Genomic DNA, 23405 nt, shown 5'->3' on the forward strand with positions numbered 1-23405 from the left:
GCTTTCTTTCATATTGGGAATCTCATGAAATTTCATGAGATCTTTTAGTCCTAGCTTGATACATAAAGTTAATGTGACTTTACTTTCACATTAACTTTAGTGAATTTGGAACAGGCTGAGGTACTTGCACTTAAACATATCTCCAGATATCTGTATTTTTACAAGAAGTGTTCAAAACTACAAAACCTATCTTGTGTTATGTGAAAGCCACTCTGGGGAATATATGACAGCCTATTAGTAACAGTTGGAAAAATATTGTACTGTCACTTGTCCTCTGCAGACAGTGTCACTGTATTTCATGTATATATCAGACAGCTGTGTGGTTCCACAGTGTTTCCTTTCGGCATGACTTTAGTTGCTAAATCTATGATAGCAGCATTTAGGTGACATTTTAAAAAGATGCAATTAATTATTGCTAGACATTATATAGCTGCTACTTTATTTAGTTATTTGACACAGACTGCACTAATTACAAATTTAGCATGAAGAAAAAGAAAAGAAAAATCCAAGGCCTAAATCCTGTTGTTAATCCCAAGTAGATACATCTTCTTGAACGTTCAGGACTTGCTCTGCATAAACAATGCAGGTGTGTGTGTGTGTGTGTGTGTGTGTGTGCAGGAAATGGCATATCAGCAGGATTTACAAAAGTGCTGATATACCACTTAGCAACTGAATCAAAGGGGCTGATTTTAGTTTGGACTACCATAGGGGAAGGGGGGGCAACTTTAGGGTTGCCATAGGTTGGACATTACTTGAAGGCACACAACAACCACAACATTAGTGGAATGAACTGTTTTGCCTTATTATAATTATTACTATTATTATTAATATTATTTTTTGTATTCCACCCTGTTCAGGGACACACGGCGGCTATGTTTTTAATTGCATCCTGTTTATACTTTTCATGTATAAGTTACTGGGTGGAAAAAGTGACTTGCTTTGAAAAATTGTATTTGCAGGATAAAATCTTTTTATAATTTTGAATATGATGTTAATGGAGCACACCAAAGAATTCCACAAAAAATCAGTATGTGTTTTATTGGCTACAGCAAAACATTTGACTGTATAGATCATGAAAAGCTGTGAAATACACTTAAACACATGGGAGTGCTACTATATTTGATAGTACTGAGGAGAAATCTGTACCAAGGAGAAGCAGAGTACAGTGCTCCCTTCCCTTATGCGGGGATCTGTTCCGGAACCCCCCCCCCCCGGCGTAAGGGGTAAATCGCGTCTGCTCATGCCCCACTGAAAATAAAGGGGCGCACATGTGCCACCGTGCACCATTCATTAGATTCTCCAGTGGCTTCAGTGTATGCTAAAAGCCGTGGAAGTGTAGTCCACGTATGGCACAGGCTCACTGTAGTTCCCAATAGGCAAATGGGGGGGGGGGGCAAGGCTGCATCCTACCACCCTACTTGTTCAACTTATATGCAGAAAACATCTTAAGAAAAGCAGAGCTAGAATCCAAAGAAAGAGGAGTGAGGAGGAGGAGGAGTGAAAGTAAGAGGAAGGATATCAACAACCTTTTGTTGCATGGATGATACTGTAATAATAGTGTAAGACATCACAGATTTGGAAGATAAAAGTGCAAAGGCAGTATTAGAGGGGAGCCTGATCCATACAGCAACGGCAGGGAGGGGCCCAACATTTGATGAACCCCAGTGGATGAGGCCAGGGGCCCCAGCAGGTGGTGCATGGCACCATGATGCCACATGAGGGGCAGGGGCAGAGGCATCTTAAGGTTGGCCCGACACCCTGTGAGTGTTCTTGGGGGCATCCCCTTGTGGTGTAAGTAGAGCTCTGGCACAACCTTGGTTGGGCTCCCACAGCCAGGAGGTGGAGAAGTTGACCCTCGAGGCGGACCTGTGGTTTTGCCCCCACTTCTCAAGTTATATGGTTTGGGTGGGGGAGCCTGGGTTTGCCTTCCACCAGAGGTCTGGCCAGGGGGCAATCCAGTCAAATGAACTTCCCAACGGGGGCAGGTGTTTCGCCCAAGGGAACGCTGGGAAGGTAGTCAGGGAATGACACCTGGCCCCAGCTGATCCCACATTAGGTCGCTCCCCCCTTTTGGTCTTCCAGGATTTGATAAATGTCATTAATTAGGTCAGTAAAGTGGCCCTTGATTAACCCAACTTCCTTGCCTGGTCTCATTATTCCTTGGTAGTTCATCAAATGCTGAACATAAAGAAAATAAAAATTATGACTACAGAAGAGATACATTCAATCTAGACAATGAGGAAATGGAAACAGTTAAAGAATTCCCATACTTAAGATCAAATATTGATCACAATGATGACTGCAGTCAAGAAATAAGGAGATTGGAAATGGGAAGGGCAGCTACAAAAGAACTAGAAAAGATCCAGCAAGTCTGACTGAAATCTGCAGGCATGATGTTGCTATATTCTGCATTCAATCTGTGCACAAATTAATGTCTCATTCACATCTCAGAAGAGCTAAGATTTTTCCTCATAAGGTTCCAGTCTGCCCTAAGAGTGATGAACAAGCTTCTCAAAATGTTACACAATACCACTGCACATTGAGGCTTTTGTTGCTGCTGCTTACATCTTCTCATCACTAACTGATCTTCAAAATACAGCCATTTTAGAGAATTAAATGACTGCCAGCTTTCTGAGAAAAAGTCCTTACGTTGTATTCTGCGCAAGCTACTATTTGTCTGTCCTCAGGAAGATCACTGTAATGCAGTTTGAGATTTTTGTCTCCTTGGGTGTAAATCAGTTGTTTCAGACCCCATTGTATACACAAATGAGAAACGATTATCAATGTGCTGTACATAAGCAATAGAAATCCTGTTCTTCTGCTATGCATCACAGCTTAGGAGTGGGTGCCTTGGGGTTCTTAACACATTAAGCACTTCAGCTTACAAATACATGTCATCCATCAAAATCTAAATGGTTTAACCTTTAGCACTAACATCTGTTACTAAACTAGCATCACGGACCATCTGGGATAAAGGCTTTTTAGGGCTTTGCCAAATAACTGGGGGGGAAATGGTGGGGGAAATTTGGAATGGGGGAGACTATTCCAGAAAATACAGAGATAGAGGAAATAGAAACAAAAGGCTTCTACATTATGCTACCTTGCCTAGGAGTTCCTGAACCATCCATCTCACAACAGGAGTCATTATGGCCCATGGATTGTTAGACACTGAGGTGAGGGAGTAATACCTTTTTGGACACATCCCAAACTGAAGTAAGTCATTTGAAAGAAATTTGGACCTCTTCTGAAGTAATGTGGGCCTTTCCAAAAGTGGTTCAAAACTAATTGGCTTTTTTTAAAGTTTCAGATCATTTTGCAAAAGGCAGATGTTCAGATAAAAAATGATACCATCACCATGAACTCTCCATAAAAACAGGATGCCAGGCAGTGGGTAAGTAGAAGAAGGGATGTCACTCAGTGACTAATAGCTCTAGCATCTCTGCAAGAATTCAACCTGAAATTGCAGAGTACTGGTGCTCTCTAAGTGCTTTATTGTTGTGTCAAGTACTTCTCCACAATGTCCAAAATCCACAAAAAAGTGATACTTTTATTGGCTAACCAAAATGCATATATTACATCATGCAAGCTTTTGAAGCTCCACCAGCTTTTTCATCAGGCAAAAGATGTTTAAAAACTCATATAGGAGGAGAAAAGTAACAATGGTACAATCACAGGCCTACATTTTGTATCAGATGTTGTTTCTGTTGTAGTTCAGTTGTTCTGGAGGGATCTCAATGGAGACAAAGGCCACTCCTCTTCTTGGCCATGTGAAGGCAAAGGGCAACAGAAGATAAGTAATAAAATTACTGTAATGGAGTTAAAATTTTGTTACCTGTGAATTTTGGTTGGCCAATAAAGGTATAACACAGAAGAAAAAACACAGCAAGTGCCCCCAAAATAGGAGCATACATTTTAAACACATTTTTACACTTTATACTACATTACATTGTACAAGCACTACAGTATGAACATTCTTTTAAAAAAATACTCTCAATATAGTGTCACCCATTTTCTCAACAGAGTTTCATTATCAAGGATATTTTCCTCTGACTTTCTGCTAATTTTTAGCGGAACACCAACAATAAAAAAATCAACCCTAAATCTCTTTTTCATACACCATAACTCACTGATCCCTGCCCTGTGATTCCAAAAATTTGCAGCTACTTCCCTACATGTCAGCATTTTCATACGAACTACCTATAAAACCAAATGTGTGTGTATGTGAATCCTTCCCAACTTGCATAAAACTCCTACACCTATCTGTATAAAATTTAATGAGCTTTATCCACTCAGAAGGGGACTGTATGCCTCTATGTATAAACAAATTGTGAAAAGGTAATTAGAAGCATTCTTCATAAAGCCACTGTTCCCAGGACAAGCCCCCTAAATTGATTTGACAATTAGGAGATATCATTCATTTAGAAATGTCTACTTTTGCAAGAAAGAGCAAATTTCACCCAATTCTATCAAAAAGTAAACAAATAAAAGCTTTTGGGGAATGATTAACGATTCGATTAATTATATAATGGGCACAAAGCTAATTTTAAAACCAGAGTTATATTTATTAGGGATATTGGATGAGGAAATTTAAAAAGAGGACGAAAAGGCAATATTTTATATGATCTCCCTGGCAAGGGTTTGTTTCGCTCAAAGATGAAAGAACGAGTTAATCCCATCTATTGAAGATTGATTATTAAAATTATACAAGGGTATGGGCATGGATATCTTGACTCAAGCCTTGAGGAATGAGTATGAAAACAAGTCATTGGACAGTTGGAAAAAAGTAATAGTTTTCTTTGAAAAAGAATGGGGCAAAATCGCAATATATAATCTAAAATAGATTAGTCCCAGTCCAGGACTGGGACTCAGAGTGGCTTCACAGCAATTAAAAAACAAACAAACAAACAAAAAGTACAATTAAAACATTTTAAAAATAAATAGATAAATGACATGATTAAACTAGTCCAACATTCCTGCCTGTTCTTATAGTGATTCCTTAAATGCCTGTTTGAACAGGTAGGTCTTCACCTGCCGTCGGAAAGCCATCAAGGAGGGAGCCGTTCTTATCTCCCTGGGCAGGGAGTTCCAGAGTCTAGGGGCAGCCACTGAGAAGGCCCTCTCTCGTGTCCCCACCAAACGTGTTTGTGAAGGTGTTGGGATGGAGAGAAGGGCTTCTCCAGAGGATCTCAGAGTCCGGGCAGGTTCATACCAGGAGAAATGGTCTGCCAAATAATGTGGATCTGAGCCATGTAGGGCTTTGTAGGATATAACCAGTACCTTGAATTGTGCCCGGGAATGAACTGGCAGCCAATGAAGCTGTTTCAACAGGGGAGTTGTATGGGCTCTGTAATCGGCGCCTGTTAACAGCCTGGCAGCAGCTCTTTGAACCAGTTGAATTTTCCAAACACTTTTCAAAGGCAGTCCTATGTAGAGCCCATTACAGTAGTCCAAACGGGATGTAACCAAGACATGTACCACCGTGGCCAGATCTGGCTTCTCAAGGAACAGGCGCAGTTGCGCACAAGTTTTAAATGTGCGAAAGCACTCCTGGTCACAGCAGAGACATGGGCCTCCAAGTTTAAAGCTGAGTCCAAGATTACCCCCAAACTGCGAACCTGTGTCTTCAGGGGGAGTGTGACCCCATCTAACACAGGCTGGATCCCTATTCCCTGATCTGCCTTCCGACTGACCAGGAGCACCTCTGTCTTGTCTGGATTAAGTTTCAACTTGTTTGCTCTCATCCAGTCCATTACTGAAGACAGGGATATATAAGCCTAAAGTGTATTCTCTTTTAAGCAACTAACTTTAGTAGAGGAACAGTAATGGATAGCCAAATTCTAACATTAAGGTTTTGACTGGTAGGAAGGAAGTCAATTTGTTGGTGTTGTTAAATTGTTAAATGTTGGTTTAGTATAATGTGTTAGGTGATAGGTGTAGGATAGAAGATGGGGGTGGGTTTTGGGTTTTGTTGTTTTTTGTTTGTTCTGCATTCTATGTAAGCATTTGCATTACTTGTTTATTGGTTTAGCGTATATGGCTTACGATTTTCTATTGGTTTAGCGTATATGGCTTACGATTTTCTATTATATGTATGAACTATCATTTATGGATGTATGTCTTCAATGTCTGTTTTATACAATAAAAATTTTATATTAAAAAAAGTAAACAAATAACAATTTAAAAAATGGCTGTTTATCCAGTCAATGGTGACACAAGAGGTTTTGGATTCTTTGAAAGAAAAGTCTCTTTTAGATCCATAGTAAAATGAATTGTGTCCCAAGGTGTTCATAGCAAAGTGACCTCTCATCTGCTGTGTTTTCCCAACACTGGGAAATGTTAGAATCCCTCCTATTAAACTTGGATCTGCTAGAATGAGTGGCATATACAATTGGAATGAAAGTTAACTGGCAGGATCTGAGAAAGTTCAATCTAAACTCGCATCTTGAAAATCAAGATGGCATCAGACAGAGCTGTTAGGTACATTCTATATACAGAAGCCTCCCCCAACCACCTGCCCTCCAGATCGTTTCGGATACACCTTCCACTGTCTCTGAACACTTGACATACTGGCTGGAACTGATGGGTGCTGTAGTTCAAAACATCTGGAGGGTGTCAAGTGTGGGGAGGCAAGCATAAAGCAATTGCCATAATGAAAAAGAAATTGAGGCTGTTGCCTTTCTTCCTCTGCTTGTTGGTTTCCCAGAAGCTTCAATAGCTGGTCATTGACTTGACACACACCCATTTTTATCCTGCAGGGCTCATCTTATGTTCTTAAAGCGTTTTCATAAACACTTGAGGTTTCAGTGACACAATTCTAAAGTACAACTACATCAATAACTTCAACAACACAGAATTGTAAGGTCCATGTATTATGATTACAGAGAGCTCCCGCCCCCCCGCCCCCCGGCACCGATATTCTTTGATTATGGCTGAAGCACTGGCTAGCTCTGAAGTTTAGCACAAGGGACAGGAGACTTGAAAAATGATTCATCTCTCTGTGTTAGTTTTCATCCTTGACATATTTAACACATGCTGTTGCCTTAGTTTGGGGGAAAGGTTCTTGGTAATCCAAGTAATCCCAATGGCACAGCACTCTGTACCTTAACGGTGTGGTTTCTTTGAGAAAACAACCCAACATAAACAAGTATTTTCAAGTGGAATAAAGGGAAGCATTATACAGAATATCTGACTGCACATTATTTTTGAAGCCTGTACACTGCACAGCAGTTTTGGTCCACAAAAAAATTACTAAAGTAACCTTCCAAATGGAATTCTACCACTGCTTGAGACCTACCTGTTGGTTCTAATAACTAAATTGGGAAAATAACATATTTAGCACTTTGTGTTCTATCTTATACATCTGCTGCTGGTCTGGCATCCCACCCCTAATCTTCCTGTACCCATCCACAAGGTTCTGGCTAATTACTTATGAATGATTAGCTTTGTATAGTTGAATCATTTTACTTAACCCCTTAATCCTTTCCCTTAAATAAATCAACCCTAAGCACATGTAACTCCATTTGTATATAGCCATCCTTGCCCGTTTCCTTTGTTACTCCTTTTTTCCTCCCCATTCCTCTCTGTTATCTATCCTTCTGTAGCCATTTAACTGTAACCTCTTAGGGACAGGAATCCCTCTCCGGTAGCCTACGCCTCTGAAAAGTGCTACAAATAATCATAACAATAACGATGATGATGATTTGAGACAAGAAACTCTGCCTGTATATCATGCAAAAGGGAAAGAAATCAAGACACTATCTTATTTTATAATGAGGCCCTAAAAGATGCATATCAAAGTGATTTAATAATGCAATATTGTTTAATAAAAGCCACCAGGGTGGTGCATCTCAAAACAAATTTAACTAACATGGAAAGTGATGAAAACAAAGCAATAGAATTTGTTCAGAATGAATGAATTAGACAGACACCTCAGCAACAATGATAGCATTTTCATTTTGTGCAGGTCCATCACACTCCCCAGGTTTTTACAGCCTATTCATGTATTACCCCTCTCCCTGATAATAACTGATGGGGAGAAGGACCATAACTATCCTGTCCTATGTGGGCACTCTACCTAAAGGAGCAGGTGCATAGCTTGGGAGTACTCTTGTATCCATCATTTGTTACTAGGAACTCAAGTGGAATTTATGATTCTCTGCTTTATCACACTAGGGGGCAAACAGGATTTAAACGAGAGTTAAACTAGAGAAAACCAAGAAATGTCATGTGATAAACATCAGGCATTTCCTGGTTTTCTTTAGTTTAACTCTCATTTAAATCCTGTTTGCCCCCTAGTGTGACAAAGCAGTCTGAGGGGTCATTCCCACTATGAAAAGCTTGAAATCCTGATTTGAGCTATATGCCCCTAGTTTCCACTGGAAATCGATCCCAATCCTCATTTGATCGATTCCAGTGGGAGAAATACGGAGCAAATGCAAAAAGCCTGGGGTTTTTTGGTAGTACTTTTTTTGAGGTTTCCCCCAAAAGAACTGATTCAGATGCATGTCCCATGAATGGGAACGCCAGATCAGAACTGATTCTTTCAGAGGGCAGGGACAAATGGCAGAAGGGTGTGTGTGTCCCATCCTTCCCCAGAGATGTCAGTGCTGCCTTCTTGAGTTATTTATTCTCTCCAAAAAAGAATAAATTGAAAAATCAATAGATTGGTCAAGCAACTACTTGCACAGTGTGATTAATTTTTATTAAAAAAGTGTTCCCTGTCCTCCTCCTCCCTCTGGGTCCCCCGGCCTTTTCTCCATCCTCCTCCTCCTCTCCACTCCCTCCCCCAGCCCCAGCCTTCTTGCCTCTCTTCCTTTTCCTGCAGAGTCCTCTGTTTGCCTTTCCCTCCCAGAACCTCCCCCCTCCCTCTCTTCCTTCTCCTACAGGGTCCCTGATCCTTCCTCCTTCATCCTTCTACTGCCTCCTTCTTCCTCTTCCCCCCTCACACTCTCTCAGCCTCCGGTCACACTCTCTCAGCCTCCCCCCCCCAATTTCCAAGACAGGCTATCCAGGCTGCCTCTAATGTCAGATGATTGACAGGGGATTCTGAAGTGGAGTTGCCAGTGAGATAGACAATCATGGCAAAAAAAAAGCGATCACACTGGGGTAAGGAAAAAAACCCTTTTAATAGTGAGAACTAGGGATCTTTTTGAGTTGCTTTTTAAAATGGAGCAAAGGAAAATCAAGAAGCAATTCAAACTGCCAGTGGGAATGATCCCTTATTGTTTGGGGCTAGCTTTGACTGGTCCACCAGCTACAGCCTTTTCTGGACACAAAGAACTTAGCTGCACTAGCCCATACACTAGTAACTTCCTTATTAGACTACTGCAACATGCTCTACATGGGGCTGCCCTTGAAGACAACTCAGAAGCTGCAGCTAGGGAAAAATACAGACTGTTGACTCGAACTTCATATAAAAACAAGATAACACTTGTTTTAAAGGAATTGCACTGGTTGCCAATACACTTCCAGTCTGAATTCATGGTGATGGTAATGAAATTTAAATATTTAAACAGATGTGGACCTTAGTACTTGATACCTCTCCAAATATATAGCTGCCCAAGTTTAAGTATGTTAGAGGTGCCCTCCTCTGTGCCACATCATTTAGGGCAATATGCCAGGGGAGGACACAAAAGAGGGCCTTCTTTGATGTGACACTTCCGTTATTGAACACTCTCCCCTTGGAGTAGTACCAACATTGCTGCTGTTCAGATGCCATGTGAAACATGGTTATTTACTAAAGCTTTTTGGGCCTAATTGGGCTTATACAAACCCTTGCATGGACATGATTTTGAACTTTTAAAAACTATTTTTAGCCATTTCAATCTTTCTTTTTAATTTGTTAAATTGTTTAATATTTTTATTGCCTTTTATAATCATTTTTATTACTCACACTTTTAAATTTGTCAGAATACACACTGCCTTGAGCTCTCTGGACAGAGGGCAGGACCTAAATATTTTAATAAATAAATAAAATGAATAATAATCAATTGGCTCTTCAAAACAGGTTATATTGTTTGCAAGCTGATTATCATACTGGGGAGTCTTCCCAGAGCACTTTCTTCTTATAAACAGAATGTGTATCCATTGTGCAAGTCATTTTTAGATATACTCTACCTTTTCTCTCCTTGCCATGTTGCCAAAATGTGGAAGTGTGACAGCAGTGAAAAACACAGGTACCTCTTTTGTATGGAACCCCTCTAAGAAAAATAACACAAATGGCCGCTTCTTGGGATTCCAAAAGTATGGCCTGGTACACACGGGCCAAAAGTGGTGTGCCGCCACCGATACTAGGGATCAGGAGCGCGCAGCAACCACACACTCCCGAACCCTAGTACGTATGAGCACCGTCATGACTGCGCGGCCCCGCCTACAAGGGCACACGTCCATGACGCAAGTGCTGCACAGCATCCATATATTGCTTGCTGTTGAGCCCCTAAGGTTCCAAACCTTTACCTCATGATAGAGTAGCATTCCAAAGTTTTCCTATGGCTCCCACTTTAACTTTAGCAAAATGTATGGCATAAATAATGAAAAGCCCTATTCTGTACCTGGGTGGCTGAAGATGTATGGAGAATCTATTCATAGTAAATATGGCAAATGCCTGTTTTTTCAACACAATCTGCTTGATGCCTACTCTGTGGTTCAAATGTGAATAAATAACCTGTATCATGGGGGAAATCGACATAAACATGTTGCCTGCATCAAGAACTTAAAAGAAGGCTACTGACAAAATTATTTCTGATTAGACTTTTCAAATACTGATGTATACTACCTATAACAGTGCAGGGTAACTAGTGAATGCTCTTAGCCTTATTTTGAATACAGTATGCCATTTTAAAATCTTAAGTTTCATGTCTGCATTTGCCATACCTCATTCTTTGTTTAAGGAGCTTAGCATTCTGAAATATGATGGACCAAGAGATAGTGATCTCGTTCAGATCTACCTGATGAAATTTGTGACTGGCTGGGGACTTACGACTGGGCTTCTCATGGCATATCCCATATCTTATTTGTAAGAAATACTCCCACCTGTTATTAGGTCATGTTGGCCCATTGATCGCCCACGCTTCCCATCCAAAATGTGTTGTGAAGAAGGGTGAAGCTGCTGCATGGCTAAGCATTCGCTTAATATGTCTTGTTCAGCATCAGAGCATGAGTGTAGCTATAAGGAGAGAATAACAAAAAGATTTTAATTTCAAAGTGCAGAACTAAAGTGCAGCTAATTGGATGCATATGCTCCTTTGCTTATAGCTTACATATAGAAGAAGAAACAAAATGTCATTGTTTCCAGCACTGGAGTAACTGAAAATCTATTAGGTGCTTAGTGCTTCTAATTAGAGATCATTTGGGTTTTTTTTGAGTGCACAAATGAAGTGTGCTGATCTAAAACCAGCAGCATTTTGGTTCTCAGAAACATAATGTACCCTTGTGTTTGTCATAATTTTATGGCGTAATTTAGCTACATATTATTTCCCCCTAGCATCTTTGGTTCCTTCTCTTGAAAGGATTGCATCACTTCTGTAACTGCAATAGCTGGAAAGATATTTGATAGGGGAGGAAAAGTGTTTGCACTTATCAGATTAGAGCTGGCAAGATGGCGGGCTGTTAGTAATGTGCAAGAGGTACTGCTGATATGTCAGCTGTTTTCCATGTAAATTAATGCACTGCCAAAAGTGTCCAAAGCATGCTCTTTGCAAACCACAATGTCGATCATATTAAAAACAGCAGGAGAGAAGAATTAAGAAAGAAAAGCATTTCTAATTCTCTTTCAAACATGCTGATGTTGCCAAACTTTTGTCATAACACAAGACTCGAATTACACAAAAACAACCAGTTGATGCTGTGGCCGTTAATAAATGCTTATTGTTTTGAAGTTTACAGTTTTGCATTCTGCCTTCCCCTGGGCTCAGTTATTTTAAACTAAAAGATCGAGGCAAATCAGCTGAACGTTCTGTCCTACAGGTTTTCTTTCTCTCTCTAAATAAAGACTGAAGATTCTGCATCACAATCAGCAGCTGCAGCTAATAAAGATTTAAACCACTACTAAATAATACTTTATTTTATTCTGTTAAAAGAATTGTAGGGCTCCTTGATGCAATACTGCTGAAACAAAAGGTAGAAATTCCAATACATTGGAAGGAGAGGAGCCATAAGAAAAAGAACATCATCTGCACACAAATTCCAAAATCCAGCCTCTGGCATATCCACATAGGGCTGGAACAGATGATCCTTCTTGAACCTCTAGAGAGCTCCTACCAGTCCCAACAGACAAAAATAAATTAGATGGTGCAACAATGTGACTCAGTATAAGTTAGCTTCCTGAGGCATAGGGATATAAATCTTTGATTATTTCATCCTCATATCTAAAGACAATTAAATACAGTAATACTCTCTTGCTGTGAGAGAAAACAAATTCTCTGCAGTATTCTCCCCATACCTGAATATCTTAGAAGTCTTGACATCTTGTGGAGGGTTTATTCTGCAAAATGGCAGTATTTTTGCAACAAAACAAAAATTACAGAACACCCATCTTTTCTGTGTAAGAAAAAGTCTTTTTCACATAAGAAACCCATTTCCTGAATAGAAAACAGGATTTAAAATAAAAAAACAAAACAAAACATGAAAATGCTATGTTTTCCTTCACAATATTTCCTCTGCAACACTTTAAGACAGTTGTTGGGTGGATTTATATGTTTTTACATATGAAGGCAGATAGTTTGATTGATTACTGATTCCACTTTAATGGTTTTGCATCAAGGAAGATCAAATATACGGATCTCCCCAGCTACACTTTCATCCATATTCCATTCTTTTGGGGAACTGCTTGTAGCAGTTACTTGGATCTGCATTAGGCCTCTTTTAAGTGTTCCTAAGGCATAATTTGCTGAACTGGTCCTATGGTTTAAGGGGGGGGGGGCGGAATTCCTCTCTGACAACCAAATGATGTTTGTATTGTCCTGGACTATTTTTTGATAATTCCTAACACCAACGGTAACAGTTTATTCCCACCTCTGAGTGTGTTTCTTTTTAATTTTGAGACAATAAAGTATTATTTACTTCTGCTTGTGTTGTGTGCCTTCAAAGTTGTTTCTGACTTATGGCACCCCTAAGCAAACCTATTACAGGGTTTTCTTGGCAATTTTCATCAGAGGGGGTTTACCATTACCATCCTCTGAGTCTAAGAGAGGATGTGCAAAGTCACCCCATGGATTTTCATGGGTGAGTAGGGATTCGAACCCTGCTCTCCAGAGTCATAGCCCAATGCTCAAACCACAACACCACGCTGGCTCTCATCCTACCTTTTTAAAATTTATTATTATTATTGTAAGGTTATAGTGTATAAAGTGATTTTGTCCAGGACTATACAAACATCATTTGGTTATTTTAAAAAAACCAAGAACTACAGCAATAAATACCACAACCACCTAGCACATCTAGAGGAGCCCTATAGCGAATGAACCATTTTTTTAAAAGGAGCTAAGTCTTCCTTTACTATAGAGACAGACTAGACTACTTTAAAGACTGCAACTCCATGCTTTATAACATTGGAGCTCGGCAGACCGCCCCGAAAGGGCGGGCTGGAGCTGCCCATTTTTGATCCCAAGGGAGGCCGCAGCAGCCAAATTGCACAGCCTCCCTCCACAGCAAAAAGAACCCACTGAAAGAGGGTTCTTTTTGCAGTGTGTGGTTACTGCCATGACTGCGCCATTGGCATGTCAATGATGCAAGCATGGTGCCGTGACGTGTGGACGCTGCACTGCACTTGCGTCATCATGGTGGTCCCCATATGGACAAGAGGCTGCTGTGATGGTGCCGCTGCGCACTAGAGTTTGGGAGCGTGCAGACGCTGCGCACTCCTGAACCCTAGAATCGGCGCCAGGATGGCACTTCCTGCCCATTTGTACCAGGCCATTGTTGTCACATGTGCAGCAGAAAAAGAATGCAGAGCCACACATTTGATGGATGAACAGATAGAAATGATCTATTCACTGGATATATAACATGCAATAAAAGGAAGAAAGAAAAAGTTTCCTAACTCTCTGAAACTGGAGATTCACAAATACTGTAATAAAATCAACCCTGTGCTCATTGATTTCACAGTACATTCCTGGCCCATTTCAGCATGTAGGAAAATCAGAAAATGCAGGCAGTTTTGTTTATTTTCTGCTTAAGATACAGTATTTACATACGAATCAATAATGAAAATACCTTGAACTTTTTAGAATTAAAAAATCAAACCAATTTTTAAAAAAATGAGACAAATTTGACATCTAAAACAGCATGTGTGTGTTTCAGCTTCTTTTGGATTTTTATAAAACTCAGCTTCTCATGTCAATCTTGCCAAGTGTTTATAGCATTAGATGGACTAAGGATCTGAGCAGATGCCAATTGATCAGTGCAGAGTGCTTAGATCAGAAGATCAATTTTATTATATCTAAAATAATGTCAGAATAATATGTCTTAAGGTGTGTGTATAGTATAAGGTTAAAAAAAAGTGCAGTGTCTGATTTATTAGTCACGCGACAGTGAAAAGCTGTGAAAGAAAAATGAATCTTCATCCAAACCAGCAGTTTAAGAAAGTATTCGCTTGTAACTACTGCCCTTCATATTGTTGGTCTTACCTTCTTACGCACCTGTTGTTCTTTGGCAGAATGAGCTTTCACATGTTTTCGGAGGGAACTTGGATCAGTGTAGCGTTTGGAGCACCCAGGAATTTGACAAGCATATGGTTTCTGTAAGCATGTGGAAAAGGAAGACAAAAAGGTAACTTGGAAAGGATGTCTGCTTTGGAAATATCTCCCTCAAGGTATGAACTATTATGTTCAGAACATAAAATGTTCAGGGATTCTTATCGATGTGTAAACATATTGTAAAGTTTCTAGTTGCATGTTCAGTTTAAAAATACTGGTTGAGCAAATGTAACTGTATACTAACAAAACTGCCAAAGAGCGGATATACTACGCTACACTTTCATCCTGAACTCAGTCCAAATGCTCAATGCACTACTGTACACATCTGGATACTTAATGTGTTTTTCTGGGATAAGGTGAACTGGATGAAACAGCAATAAGAAGTATTATCCCAGATCTCCAAAATTCCACCATGCTTGAACTTCTTACCAATGACAAAATAATATTTTACATATCTATTCTCTTCTCTAATTTTGAGGCACTTCTTTTGTCCAGAGTATATAAAAGCTATGCAGCATGCATGCATAGATGTATTATTTAAAAGTATTTGTTAATTGCTGTTCTATCTATTAAGACTGAAAAAAAGGATAGTAAAACAGGTTTTTAATTTTTTTTAAAAGCCGAAAAACAATTTTAAAAGCCAATTAAAAACACAGTTTTAAAAACCAAAGTCAGATGGCATAATGTAGTCTGTCCATCCAGCACAAACCAGCAATAATGGAATACTGGACACATTTTTTTCCAAGTCTGCATTTAGTTGTATCGGAGACAGAGAAAACATTGGTTCATGCAAACATGTCTAATTAACAATTTGTAAGCCGCTCAGAGAGCCTTTTGGCTGAAGAGCAGGGTATAAATACAGTCTGCCCTTGCCTTACATGGGGGATCCGTTCTGGACCCCCCCCCCCCCCCGCGTAAGGCAAAAATGCGTATGCTCGAGTCCCATTAGATATAATGGGGCTCGTGAATGCTGTGCAGCCGCATGCGTGCACCATAGGCGCACGCACAACTCTCCTGGCGGCTTCCGCGTAAGCTGGAAGCCGCCTATAACAAGCCCGCATATGGTGCGAGCTCACTGTACTCTAAATAAATAAATAAACACTACACCACCACAGGATCCCAGACCAATCCATTAGTTTGCACAATCCTAAAGGCAATCTCATGGGCCAGAAGGGAAGTATAAATCAAAAGTTTGGAAGTGATCTTGAACCCAATGTTGTTCCTGCAGTTTCAGGTGACTGCTGTGGCCAAGAATACCTTTGCCCAGCTTTCACTGGTAACCAGTTGCAATTACTTCTAGGGAAGGTGGACTTTACCATAGCGATCTGTTACTTATATCCTACTGATTAGAGTACTGTAATGCATTGTACATGGAGCCTTCCTTGAAAAGTGTTCAAAGACTGTTTTTATTGTGTGCCTTCAAGTTGTTTCTGACTTATGATGACCCTAAGGTGAACCTATCATAGGGTTCTCTGGGGCTGAGTATGACTTGTCCAAGGTCACTCAATAGGTTTCCATGGTCAAGGGGGGAACTGAACCCTCATCTTCAGATTGTAATCCAATGCTCAAACCAGTACCATTGCTAGTGTAAAATGTAGCAGCTAGACTGTTTATTTGATATGCACTTTAGACAGCATATGTCACCAGTTTTGAGCAAACTGCACTGGGTTCCAGTTTGTTTCCAAATTCCATTGTAGGTGCCAGTTTTGACCTACAAAGCCTTAAAAAGTTGAGGTCAGGATATCTGAAAAATAGTCTTCTTCTGTACTGAGGCTGCCTGGAATCTGGGATCTTGAACAAAGGATCCATCACCTTGAGAGACTAGCTTGTACGTGAGACACAGCTTTCTCTGTAGCACTAACTTAGTTCACTTGTGAAACTCCCTCCCAAGGAAAGTCAGGTTGGCACCATCTGTGTTGAATTTCCAATGGGTAGTTACCAATGACTTTTGGTTTTAAGAGTTGGTTTTAAAAATGGCCTTCAAATACTATTTTTATATTTCTTGTTCACAATTTCAGTGGCCCTGGTGAGCAGAAGCAATTAACTGTAAATGAATAATATAGTTTATGAGCTCCAATCTATTTGAAAAACATTTTGCTCTACCTTGTATAATTGATAAACTTTATTATCCATTTTCTTTATTCCTTATCTTGCTGACAATTCTAACCTTATGAGAGATCTTGCTCTATTCTTTTGGAATTGCACAGTGTAGGTAACTGTGCTAGGATACCAGAAGTTTATGATGGTCAAACAAGAGAACTAAAACATTTAGCTTTTCACTGGTCCATGTGCTCTATAGAAAGCTTTGCCTTCCTTTTGGATACAATTAAACAATTAAAAATAATTAAACAATAATAGTAAATCTTTCCAGTAATGGAAAGGGAGCCATCTTTTCTTTTCCTTAAAAGGTAGATTTCAACCCAGCTTTCAGTGCAGCCCCAGACCTAACCCTAACCTAATAATCTGTTATTCGATCAAACCAGCACATTCTAACAGTTCTTTGTAATTATTTACAGATTCTCCTTTCAGAAAAGATAAATGACAGATTGACCTACATTTGGAATCCCAAATCACTTCCACATGCATCCAATAAGAAATAAGCAGTCTATATAAATCCTTTTTCTTTGTAGGTGCCTCCAGAGGAATAAGTTGTCCTGCTTCTTGTACCAGCAGGAAGTTTCCAAAGGAATAATAAGATCATTCACCAGCTCAAGGCTCCAAAGGCTAACCCGATATGTACCCAGAAACTTACATATGAAAGTCGATTTATTGAAAGCGCCTGGAACACACAGAGAATCGAAATTTGAAGAAGGATGATGGAAACCATTAAACAATTCCTTAGTGGAATTAACTGGGCAGAGTATTTTCCCAGCTATGGTAACGCATTATTAAGGATGGGGAAACTAGATCAGAAAAAGTCCATCCATACTAGTCCAAACCTTTTCAATCTCACTTTCACACAGGATTCAGTTACACAGCAGGCATATAAAGGGGATCAGAGTTTGCTTCCATTAACTGTGAGTCTTCTGTTACATGCATTTGGAGCACTAACACCAGAATGCAGGATACATTCTAATTTCTTATATCTATGTTGTAAAAACCAAAGCGGGGGAAAAAAACACTCAGTACAGCATGCAAAGCTAGACTTCTTGGGGAAATTAATATGAACAGTTATGTAAACAAATGAATGCTAGCTTATGCAAGATGTGAATACAATAAAACTTCAACGAATGTGTGGAAAGATAAAGTGGAACATTGATAAAATGGTGAGTTAAAATTATTACTGTACCTTTTTGCTGAATTTGAGCATATATTTCAGACAGTAACAAGAGAGATGAGGAAAGAGATAAAAATAGGAAGAAAAAAGAGAACAGAAAGTTAAAGGGTCTGTGCAATGGCACCCACATAAAAGGAGACAGGGAGACAGAGGGACTTGGTTCAGTGTATACCACGAAGTCTACAAAATTATTTGCGTGACTCAAACCAGTCTGCTCCTCCCCATCATTCCACTTATATTAACATCAAGCTGTTAAACTTCAAAAAGTAGCATCCTATATGGTATATTAAGTTTCAAAAGTGCCACATTTTAGAAGTAATTACAAATTCAAATTTCTAAAGCCGACTTTCAAATAAATAAAACATTGTTATTGTAAGTGTGCCTGGGTTTGGAAAATTTGACTGACTGATTTGTTTGTTTTTAAAAGCATAATGTACATTACACATTCCTTAATGCTGCACTGTCTGAAATGTGTAGCTAGTTTAAAAGTAAATATCAATTAACCGCCAGGTTTCTGCGCCATAAACACCCGGCCAAACGTTAAACCACCTCTTTCAAAAAGACAAAGGAAGGACTCTTGCTGTTATTCTTTATGGGCCTTGAATCAGGATTTTAAATGACCTAAAGAGTCTGCTTTGCTTTCATAGGTGGATTGTCTGGAATAGAAACTAAAATGATCTGGCCAATGCAGAAAAATTAATAGCCATCATCCAAACTCTGTTACCCCCCAATTTGAGGGCTAGTATGGAAGGATACTATAAGAACCAACATAGTGTAGTAGTTTGAGCTTTGGGACTATGAGTCTGGAGGCCAGGGTTCGAATCCCGGCTCAACCATGTAAACCAACTGGGTGACCTTGGGCAAGTCACACTCTTCTAACCTCAGAGAAGAGCAATGGCAAATCCCCTCTGAAAAAACGGGTCAAAAAAAGTTATGGTCACCATAAATTGGAAACGGTTTGAAGGCATACAAAAACAACAACCCGAACTACTATGGACTATCTTAATGAATGAAGCTTTTCTGTAGCACTGAAAGTACTGAAGTGTAGGAGAGAAGAATGGAGTAATATGCTCCATTACTGCAATGGCAGCAAGTGAGTCCCACAATAGTGGGGCAGAGAATCTACTCTGCATTTAAACTAGGAGTGATTTAAGGCACTATTCTCATGCTGGGAACAGGATCCAGCTCTCTAGATAGCTTCTTTATCCCACACTAAAATATGGAGTAGATTTACCACCCCACTGACTTGAAAGCCACCAGCTGCTATTACATTGCTCCCAGAGGCCATATTTAGAATAATAAAATCACAGAGTTGGAAGAGAGCTCAAGGACCATTCAGTCCAACCCCTACCATGCAGGAATATACAATCAAAGTACCCCTGACAGATGGCCATCCAGCCTCTGTTTAAAAGCCTTCAAAGAAGGAGACTCCACCACACTCCAAGGGAGTGTGTTCCAAAGTTGAACAGATCCTACTATGGCGGGTTACAGACTGCCGAAAAGCGGCGGCCTGTACCCGCCCCTTTCCCTGGTGTATCGGGGCCTCAGCAGCTAGAACGGCAGCCGCTGAGGCCCCGATCCACCACTTTCCAGGCGCGGGGAAGCAGCAAAAGGCCGCTTCCCTGCAGCCTGGAAAGGGGTGTCCTTGGGGCTTCAAGCCCCAAGGACACCCTGCGGTGGCGGGGAGGAGGAGAAAGGGGCCACTTGGCCCCTTTCTCCTCTGCGTCACTGGCGCAGCCATCTGAAGGTTGCGCTCAGCGACGCAAACCAGGAAGGAGCTCTGAAACGGAGCTCCTTCCTGCTCCGTGCAAAGGGTGCATTAAGCGCCCTCACGCGGAGCGATGACGTCACGTCCGCGCCGCCTCATTTGGAGGTGGCGCGTTTGTGACGCCATCCTGGCAGCCCCCATGTAGGTGGGGCGCCGCCATCTTGTACGTCCTCAGAACGTATTAGGCTTGGGGGCGTCAAGAAGTGATGCCCCTTTTTAAAACTAGGATGTCCTGAGGACGTCCCTTATGGCCATTTGTAACGCGCCTCTGGTAGCATAATTTCTGGTTAAAGACTTAGAGCCTTATATCATTACAAAAGTAAGACTAAACAGAGCGGGAGAGTACCGTCTTTTTCTCTGCCTCTCCGCATCCTTTAGAAGCACTTTTGTTCTCCCTCCAGAGGGAGATGGGCATGTCAAACAGATTTTTCTAGCATGACAAAAGGCATACCTTTATGATAGCCCCCCTTGGAAAGAGAAGAGAAGTTCTACAACATCATACGGAGAGGCATGGAGAAAGACAGTACTCTCCTGTTCTGTTCCATCTTTTCTAATGTGATAAGGCTCTTAGCAAAAACATGTTCAGTATTTATGATGTCCTGTTTTATTTGGGAGTAGTGCATCCTGTTACACCTTTTAGGTAACACCTGTCTGGCAGTTTTTTTAACTAAATATTCTCATATTTGTTTCTAGAAAATAAGTCAGCAACATCATCATCCTTTAGAGTAAAACAGATCAAGGACTAGCATTCTTTCAAGTGGGAGACAAAGGATCATCATCCTAGTGAACAGTGGAACAGCAGGAAACTTATGCAAGAATTTAAAATTGTTTGTTACTACTTGTAACCAATTGCATTTTATTTTTGAATCACTACAACTTTGCACTTCCAATTATGGCCAAATCAGATTTTTATAGAATGTTCATATTCTCCTATTGTAATGTATCAAAGTGACAATAACCAAGATCCAGTATAATAGGAAGCAGTTTCAGGGACATAAACAGAGTTCATTAATTCAGGGGTGAGCAAATTCTGAAGGTCTGGAGGTCAGTTTTCTCTCAGATTTCTCTCGGGCTTGGTGGTCCACAGCCCCTGTCCACCAATACCCCACAATTATTCTTCTCTCAATTACTCGTCCTTCAATTTCTCCTCCAGAAGCTTTTGGGGCCATAATATGCCATTTAAATACAACCCCCACAGAACATTTTAGACCAGAAAAAAGCTTTTTAAAACAGAAGTGCTGGCCCAGTCATTTCTGTTTTCTAAAACAGGCTTGGGAGGGGACAGATTGTATTTAGATAGCAAATTGTGTGACCCAGAGCTACCTAGGGCACAATTAACTATTCTAGGCAATTTTTGGTGTGGGATGCGGGTGCTGGAGAGGCCTGGTGGGCTAAAAAGTGGTTGTGGGGGGACACTGGGGGCTGCATGGGTACTGCATTTTGTCCAGCATGTATTAGCTAAATGTCAAAATATTGATGAATTGAACTTTGGTACTCTGCTAGTGATATCTATTTACTTATGGTAACTCTTGTGATAGCATTTTAGTCTTGTAGCAGGGATAACACAACTCTTTATTGTCCCAATTATACATAGACACTCAGGGTAGCAGAACACTGGGAAGGACACTGTCAATTAGTTCAGGATAGCAGAGCACTGGGAAGGACATTGCCAGTTAGTAGGACCTTGCTAGCTCACACTAATAGGAATCTCTCAAGTGGCCATGGTTGAGCCAAGGACCTTTCACCAGTTATAGCTGATGTGGCAGATGTAGCCAGTCTAGAATATATTCTGTCTCTGGTTATTTATGCACTGGTAATCTCCAGTTTGGGGCCTAAATATCCTAAAGGCACCCACCCAATCCTGTCTGATATCAGAAGCTAAACAGGGTCTTTGCAGTTTTTTATGCACTGTATGATAAAGTGGATTTAAAATATATATATATTTAGTGTAAACTTTTCTGGAATCAATACTGATGAAGAGTGAGACATAAATACATTAATAAATAAAATAAAGCACACACAGAATGTTTGCATATATGTATTATGAATGCTTTTTCTTTCTAAAAATGCATGACAGAGAAGCATGTTAAATTTCATTCTCAGCCCTCACAGTGAAGTTTCTTAAGATGCTACATTTTCATGAAAGAAAGGAAAGGCCTCACTACAGTGTCTGCACCACATACAACACCATATAGAATAACGTCATGCTTACTGTATCCAGGTGTGTTCGCTGATGCTTAGCTCGATCGCTAGAGTTGCTGAAAGCTTTCTGGCAGCCAGGATGCTGACAAAGATAAGGCTTCTCACCCGTGTGGCTCCGCAGGTGGATCTTAAGGTTTTCAAGTCGAGAAAATGCTTTGTTGCACCCTTCAAACTACAATAAAGCCATAAAAAACCTCTGTAAAGCTTTATTAAATAAACCACATCCTGCTATAATGAATGTAGTGTCTGAAAAAAACAATCCAAACTGGACATGCAAGAAATCAAACAGAATTCAGAACATCTGCTGACATTTATGGTTGAAACACACTTTGCTCTGCTGCTTTAATCCTTCACTTGGCATGGCATAAGCATCTGTACAACTGTATTGTTGTATTCATGGTGTTAAGTCTTCAGGATACAGTTTAAGTAAAGAAGCTTAAACATGAAGAAAGAACAAGTGTTCAGCTTATGGGGGAGGGCATTCTCTTCAACCTTACAAACACCATGAAGTATTGATATCAGAGATACTGAGAAGAATCAGACGTTTGGCAGCCATGCATGGAAAAAAAAAGAGACTACAGCATTCTGAATAATGAAACAGTGTACTAGATAATAAAGATGGGAGATAAAAAGAAACATGGTTTTATATATCACCTTAGGCGAATACAAAATTCAAGAACAACCATCCACAATCATTTCTTTTGTTTGTTGTTAACTGCCATCAAGTTGACTTAGACATATGGCGAACCTATGAATAAGAGCCCTCCAAGTCATCCATCATTCTCAATAGCTCTGATCACGTTTTGTAGACTCAGGGCCATGGCTTCCTTGGTTGGGTTTATCCATCTCAAATACAGTCTTCCTCTTTTCCTATTGCCTTCTACCTTAGCAAGTATCATTGTCTTTTCTAGTGAGTCACGTCTTCTCATGATATGTCATGAGGAGTAGGGTAATATAGTAATCTTGACTTCTAGGGAGAGTTCATTTATTACTCCGAAATTAATATATATTGTACAGAAAACATGTCTCATGTCCAATTTTTGATTACTGCCATCTGACAGATGATGCACCCCAAGCCGAGTAAGGTTTGTACCTGCTGCCCTCAGGGCTGCTCAAACCAGATTTTACTAGGGTAGGAGTAAGGAAGCCCTAAATAAACACAAAAGTTTGGAAAGCTGCTTTTTTAAAAAAAGAAAGAAAGAAAAACATTACAATAGTATTCCTTAGGCCTCCAGATAACAGCTATCTTAACCATTGCTGGGTTCTGATATGTAACCCATTATGTCATGCATTCAGAACATATAGTGCTACCCAGTGCTTGCTTGTTTCAGAGTTATAAAATGTATATTCCATACTCGCCAAGGGCTGAAGCCACTGAAAAGTGATCTTCATTTTAGTTCCTAGAGTGTTCTTTTAAAAAAACAAAATGATGTCTTATGCAACATATAGTGGCACTGCATAATGC

At 40.2% G+C, this 23405-nt stretch overlaps 1 protein-coding gene across 3 annotated transcripts in view; it reads right to left on the reverse strand.

Moving 5' to 3' along the window:
- The window catches only part of GLIS1 (GLIS family zinc finger 1), a 260795-nt gene that overhangs the window by 34730 nt on the left and 202660 nt on the right, over nt 1-23405 (reverse strand). For 2 of the 3 annotated variants that reach the window (XM_042464927.1, XM_042464926.1), the window contains exons 5-7: nt 21951-22112; nt 14625-14735; nt 11032-11164 (exon numbers count right to left, since the gene is read on the reverse strand). In XM_042464927.1, the coding sequence (XP_042320861.1) occupies nt 11032-11164; nt 14625-14735; nt 21951-22112 (406 nt within the window). The remainder of the gene's footprint in view (nt 1-11031; nt 11165-14624; nt 14736-21950; nt 22113-23405) is intronic. The other variant, XM_042464928.1, reaches the window with a different exon arrangement.

The sequence above is a fragment of the Sceloporus undulatus genome, chromosome 4 (assembly GCF_019175285.1).
Source record: "Sceloporus undulatus isolate JIND9_A2432 ecotype Alabama chromosome 4, SceUnd_v1.1, whole genome shotgun sequence".
NCBI lineage: Eukaryota > Metazoa > Chordata > Lepidosauria > Squamata > Phrynosomatidae > Sceloporus > Sceloporus undulatus.